Consider the following 7,553-nt stretch of genomic DNA (forward strand, 5'->3'; position numbering starts at 1 on the left):
TTCTTTTCAGCTGGTGTTAAAGCTTTCTTTGCTTCTACATATCCGTTAAAGTAGTTTGGGGCAATGAAGTTTAAGGCCAATAAGGCGGCAAAGAAATAAAAGATCTTTGTGATTTTCATTTTGATAAAACTACAAAAAAAAAAAAAATAAAAATAAAAAATAAAAAAATAATATATATATATATATGGATATGTATTCCTTTTATAAAAAGTATTATTATATTTTGAGTATCTTTATTCTATATATTTTTTTTTTCCCTCAATATATTATATATTATATAATATATATATATATATATATATATATATATATATATATATAATATATGAGAGTTTCTTTCATAAATATAAGAATATTTTTTTTTTCTATTTTTTTTGTTCTATTTTCTATAAATTCAATAGAATAAAAAAAGAAACTTACTTTTTAAAGAAAAGTTTTGGGGAAAGTTTTAATTAAAAATAAGATTTTTTTAAAAAAGTTTAAAATATTTTGTAAAAAAGAAAAAAAACGGATTTTTAATTCAAGAAAATAAAATATTTAAAAAAGTTTTTAAAATAATTTTTTTTCAAAAATGAATTTTTTTTTTTTTTGAGATTTAAAAAAATTTTATTTTAAAAAAATAATTTAAAAAAAAAAATTTTATTTTTTTTATAAATTTAAAATTTATTTTTTTTTTTTTTTATAATTTGTTTATAAATTTAAATAAAAAATAAAAAACTTCAATTTAAAATAATAAATTTTTAATGCTAACTTAAAAAAAAATAACTTTTTTTTGTTATTTTTAAAAATTATATATTAAGTTTTAAATTATTATAATGTTTATAAAATTATAATGTTTATAATTATTTTATATATATAGAAATATTAATTTTTAAAGAAATAAAAAAAAACGACTTGTTTTTACTACCCACCCACAAATTTTTATATTTCTTAATATATTCATAATTAAAATAAAGCACGTTGAATTTTTTAGAAAAAGATATATTATATATATATATATATATAATAAAACGCGATAAGATATTATTATTCATTTCATTGATTATTTTTTATTTATTTATTATATATGTATTAACCTTTTTTCTTATTTAAATTTTATTCAAATATTATTTTTTTTCATTATTATTATAGAGATTATTCTATAACTATCTTATTTTGTATATATAATAGGCATTATTTTTAAAAAAAAAAATATTATCTATATAAATATTAAATTCATGTTATAATATATATGCAATACTTTTTTTAAAATTATATATATATATATATATAATATAGATCAATACCTCCTTAATAAAGAACAATAATTATTTTATAAACATCTATAAATAATAAATACCGTAATAAAAAAAAAAAAAAAAAAACTGTATTTTAAGATAGATAAATAACTAAATATACCATATATTTTAAGTATTATAAATTAAAAGCTATAATAATGTTTTAAAAAATATCTATTTCTTTAAAAAATTTTAGTTGGTATTTTTTATTGTTTTTTAAAATTCATATTTTTTATTTTTTCATTCTATAAAAAACAAGTTCTGAATTTTATTATATAACTGCATTTAGCAACCGGAACTATCCAATCCTTTTTCTCTTAATATTTTTAAAATTGCATGATGTTATATATATATAATATATATATTTTATTATATATTATATATATATTATATAACTATACAAATTCAGAATAAAAATATATATACTATTTTATTTTATATATATTTTAATTTTATATAAATAGAATTATTCTAGGAACGTTCTAATTTTAATTTCATTTAATTTTTAATATATTATTTTAAAAATCATTGAATTTTTATATTTATTTAAAATTTTTTAACACATTTAAAAAAAATAATAAATATTATTGATTATACATCTCTTATTATTAAAAATTAAATAATTTTATTTTTTTTTGATATATAAATAAAATGCTCTATTTTTTTTTCGTTTTATTTCTTCCTTCCTTCGTTTTTTTTTTTTTTTTCTTTTTTCACTTAATAAATTCTTTTTTTTTTTATATAATTTATAAAATATAAAATTATATATATTTTTTTATAAATAGTTATATAATATATATATATATATATATATATATACAAATAATATAATAAACATATATATTTTAAGCGCTTTAATTTCAATGTTTTTTTTTATATTAAAATGTTTTTTACCTTTATGATTTTGCTTACAAGGAATCTGTTTTTTTTTTATATAATTATAATATAAATTTATTTAGGAATAGGTATTAAGTAAGTGTTTAGAAAAAGAAAAAAATTGAACTTGAAATAATTATTTATACGTTATAAAATTAAAAATAGCAAAATAATGTTTATTATATATATATTATTCTATACAACATATTAAAACAAATAAAAATTACATTTTATATTAAATTTTTGTAATCTTATGAAATCTTAAAAGATTTTAATCGTTATTTGTTTTTTGTTTTTTTTATATTGAATTTCAGTTAAAAATGTTGTCAAACAAGTAAAAACAAATTGTGTTATTCAAAAATATAAAAATAAAGCCTTTTTTTTTTTTTTTAAAATTTTTTCGTTCTCTATATCAGTGTTTTATATATAATTATATATAAAATTCTATAGAAAAAAAACAAAAAAAACATATTATTTTATTCATACGTATATATATCATTATATATTTATTTTAAAATATAAATATATTATATTAACATAAAAAAGAATTTAAATATATATGTATATATATATATATATATATATATATATATATGTTTATATTATAATTATATTCTTATTATACAAATATTACACCAACAAAAAAAATATAAGTACAAGTTGTCACAGTTTTATATTATATAAATAAAACTATATATTTTAACATCTATGATTTTTTATTATATAATAATTAGTTTATATATATAAACATATATATTATTTATATTTTTTTATTTATTTTCCTTCTATTATGATTTTCTTAATCTTAATCCTTATTTATATAAAAATAATATAATATTACAAAAGTGTATATCTATATGAAAAAATAAATATAGAAAAAAAAGAGAAAAAAAAAATGCCGTCCTTATATATATATATATATATATATATATATATATATATATATATATGTGTATATTCTTTTATGGTTATACTTTTTGAATTATTAATCTCTAATATTATTAAAACGGTTTTATTCATATTCTTTTAGTAATTCTATTTTAGTTATCAAATTATTATAACAATAACTTAAAAGTGAAAAATGCAAATATATATATATATATATATAACTTTAAAATATAAGTATGATAAATATATATACAAAACTTATTATTCCTCGTATAATATTCATTTAGTTTAAGAATTAACATAAAGATTTTAAATAAACATATTACTTAGATAAATATATTTATATATTGTTAAAAACATAAGTAAACTAGAACACCATAACAATAAAATATGAAATACTTTTGTTCTGTGTTCTAAAAAATTAATAAAGATCAGAATGTTTACATTACAATGTGCATAATAAAATAACATCCTCATTTTATTTTTGTAATATATATATATTATATGAAATACATAATTTATATAATTTTGGTTCTATTTTTGTTAAAATCATATAAAAAAAAAAAAAAAAAAAAAGAAAGAAAATGAAATAACTATTATACATATATAATACAAATTAATTGTTAAACGAAATATTTTATTATTTTAAAACAATACTGAAATAATAATAATTTTATTTTTAGTATATATAATATTAATAATAATAATAATATATTTTGTAATCATTTTACATAAAGATTAATTATACAAAAATTTTTTCTAATTTAGAACAATACGAACACTTTATTATTAATATAATATTTTGCGTACCACATATATTATATATATATATATATATATATATAAATTGTTCATATTTTTAGATGATAATAAAAAACGCAACCCTATTATTGGATTCTGACTCAAATATAATATTACCTTTTTATAATTATTTTTTTTTTTATGTTAAAAAATATAAATAAATTATATTTTATCTTTGTTGAATTTTTATTATATTACAAACATTTATTTTTCCCATAAAAAGAAAAATAGTACAATCTTTTATATTTACTTAAATATAAAATATATTATATATATATATATATATATATATCTAAAATTAAAAAAGGATTAGGTATACACATTTTATATAGTTGTAAAGTAATTCGTTCTTTTATGCATAACATATTATATTCGATATTATTAAATAAATATATTAAGACATATAACTTATTTCTTTTTTTTTTTTTGATTTTTAAGCTATTTATTCCTATATATTTTGTTAGGTACCATAAAACAACTACAACGCAATTTTATGTTTTTTTTTTTTTTTTTTTCTTATTATACACAATTGAAGTAGTACAATTATAAGAAAAATTATATAATCTATACGTACATATATATATATATATATTTATTTAGTTAGTTCTATTTTAAAAAAAATAAATAAATAATGCTACATAACCAAAATATTTTCACTAATATGAAAAAGCAGTGTGAACTTATAACCCCTTCTTGGGCACTAAAAATATGCAGAAAATATAACCATACAAATAAAAAAATTTACACTAATTACTAATCTATTTTTTGTCTTTGTTTTTATATCGAATGATTTTTCTTCACATAACGTCAAGTTAAAATAAATACCATAAAATATATATTCATACATTTATTTTTACATATATTATGTATATGCATATTCCACTTTATTATTTTATTTTATTTATTTTTTCCATGATGTTTTATAGAAATATAAATAAGTATGGAATTAAAAATCAATTATACCAACATAATATTGAAACAAGATATGATAGAATATTAACAGAACATGCTGAGCATCTATGGAAAAACAATTTTTCATTAGTAGTTAATACAAGTCAAAATAATCCTTCAAATTTAAAGGATCATGTTTCTAGTAACCAATCAACAGAAGAAATAAAAAAGACAAATGAATTAATTACAAATTTATCTAAACTTTGGAAAGATATGATTAAAAACACAGAAGAATAATATAACAATAATACTGATCATATGGATCATAAATGGAGAGATGATATGTGGAATAAACAATGGGGGAAATATCTAGATGTAGCTCATGATAATATTAATAAGCACCTAAGAAATTATAATAGCTCTGAAGATTATAAAAAAGATATTACAAATAAATGGATACAATAAGAAAGTGAAGATGTTGAAGTTTTTGTAAATGCATTAAAACAGGAATGGCATAAAAATAATAATAATTAAAATGAATTATATAATATAAATAAATAAATAAATATATATATATATATATATATATATATAATTTTATTCATTTATTTTTTATTTTTTGTTTTCTTAAACAATTAAACAACATTATGACTATTAAATAATTATGTACATTCAATAATATTTATTAAATAATATGTATTTTTCTTGTTGTTTTATTATTTAATTTAATTTATTTATTTTTTTTTTTTAAGAAACACATATAAATTACTTCATAAATGTTTATCATTGTTAATTATTTTATAAATTTCTACACAGATTTAATATTTACAATTTGTATGAACAACATTTCATAAAACCAAAAAATTGTATCATAAAAGATTAATAAATAAATAATTAACATTTTTATACACATATGCATCAAAAAAAAAAAAATAATAATAATAATAAATATAAAATAATACTTAAGAATTTTAGTAAGACAATTTTTCTAATCCCCTTAAATAATTAATATTATATTCTTATGTTGGTTATATGAAATAATCAATAAAAATAAATAAATAAATAAATATATAAATATATATATATATATATATATATATATACCTATGTTGTTGTAGTAAAGCACTTAAAAACCATAAAAGAGAATATGTAATTACATGCGTACCATTATAACGAAATAAACCATAAAAGAATAAAATATATATATATATATATATATATATATATGTAACCAGAAAAAAAAATCATATTAATATATAAATATCAAAAAATATTTATATATTAAACAAAACATCATTATGTTTAATATTGGGTTTTATGAATATCTGTAATATATAATTATTTATTTTTTTCCCTTTTTTCTATGTGGTTTATTAAAAAGTGTTACCTTGCTATACATATATTTTTACAAACAAATAGTGTGTTATAAATAGCCATTATTTAGTTTATTCCTTATATATGCATACGTAAACATTTAAATAAATAAATAAATACACATATATATATTAATAATGTGTGTACTTAATTATAAAATATCCAATTTTTTTTTTTTTTTTTTAAATGAATATTTTATAAATATATTTCTATATCATTTCTTATCATTAGGATATATAATATTTATCTATAAAATGAATTATATAGATTATAATAATATTTAAATGTGTATAAAAATATTTTTAAAAAATTTTGTTTGAACATGAGTGAACTAGAACCTTCTAATATAATTTCAACGAATAGTACTCAGTTAAAACTTCAAGAAAACCATAACCAAATAACAAATAATTTATATGAATACGATATGGATTATGATTTTCTTCTTATTATATGTATTCTAATTTATATAGCACTTTCAGTACTACTTCTAAAAATATGTCAACTGGTAATATAATATAATATATATATATATATATAATACAAATTACAACATCTTTCTACAATTCAAAATTAAAAACTTCCCATTATGTGTATATTTTATTTTTAAATTAATAGAGTTATCAGGGAGCATGTTCTAGACGTCGAGCACTTGTATATTTCGTTGAAGCTGATTCTGGATACTTTTCTAATGAAGATGAATAGACATAAAAAAAATATATATATAATAATAATAATAATAATAATCCAATATTATTAAGAATTATTAATAACAAATAAGTTATTTTTAAATAAGAATTTTAAAAGATTAATATATTAAGTATGTAAATTAACATGAATTATTATACAACAATAATAAAATGTAATATAAATAGATATATGATAATTAATTAATATATATATATTTATTATTATTATTTTCATATTTTTACATGTATCTTATAATAATATACTATTGACATATATATATATATATATATATATATATACATATTATTATATACCTATCAAAAGGTACACATAATATAATAATTCCTTTATATATGAAGTGATATACCATATTAAAAAAAAACATATTCTGTTTCTCAAATTAAAATTTATTCAGGTATAGCTTTAAAAAGATTCACACAAAATATATAAAAATATATATATATATATATATATATATATATACATATTTTATATTAAACCTTTTACAGGGTAACCTGCAATTTTTATGAAGATGCAAAAAAAATAATATACATAGTTATTTCAAACATCTTCTTTTCCATTTTTAAAAGGATATAAATTTTAAAAATTTAAAAGAACTCATTTTTTATACATATCTTTAATAAAGAAAAAAAAAAAAAAACCTTAATCTAAAATGTAGGAAAGGAACATATATATTCATATATAATTTTCTATTTTTCATTTGCCTTATAAATATGTTAAATATTTTATTTTGTGTTA

General features: G+C 14.6%; 2 protein-coding genes and 1 pseudogene across 2 annotated transcripts, besides 1 other annotated feature; 2 read left to right on the forward strand and 1 right to left on the reverse strand.

Annotated features, from left to right (window-relative positions):
- Positions 1-119, reverse strand: PRSY57_1101300 (early transcribed membrane protein 11.2; the record flags this gene model as incomplete). Its single annotated transcript, XM_020114912.1, has 1 exon — positions 1-119. A coding segment is annotated over one exon (119 nt), but the record flags the coding sequence as incomplete, so codon positions are not given.
- A 4,384-nt stretch (positions 120-4,503) lies between these two features.
- On the forward strand, positions 4,504-5,267 carry PRSY57_1101400 (exported protein (hyp11); annotated as a pseudogene; the record flags this gene model as incomplete).
- Positions 4,504-5,267: a sequence feature.
- Positions 5,268-6,429: 1,162 nt separating this feature from the next.
- Positions 6,430-6,809, forward strand: PRSY57_1101500 (hypothetical protein; the record flags this gene model as incomplete). The annotated part of the gene is made up of 2 exons (XM_012907988.1): positions 6,430-6,612; positions 6,723-6,809. 2 exons carry the CDS (start codon positions 6,430-6,432, stop codon positions 6,807-6,809), a joined length of 270 nt encoding a protein of 89 aa, XP_012763442.1.
- Positions 6,810-7,553: the final 744 nt, after the last annotated feature.

Source organism: Plasmodium reichenowi, chromosome 11 (assembly GCF_001601855.1).
Source record: "Plasmodium reichenowi strain SY57 chromosome 11, whole genome shotgun sequence".
Taxonomy (NCBI): domain Eukaryota; phylum Apicomplexa; class Aconoidasida; order Haemosporida; family Plasmodiidae; genus Plasmodium; species Plasmodium reichenowi.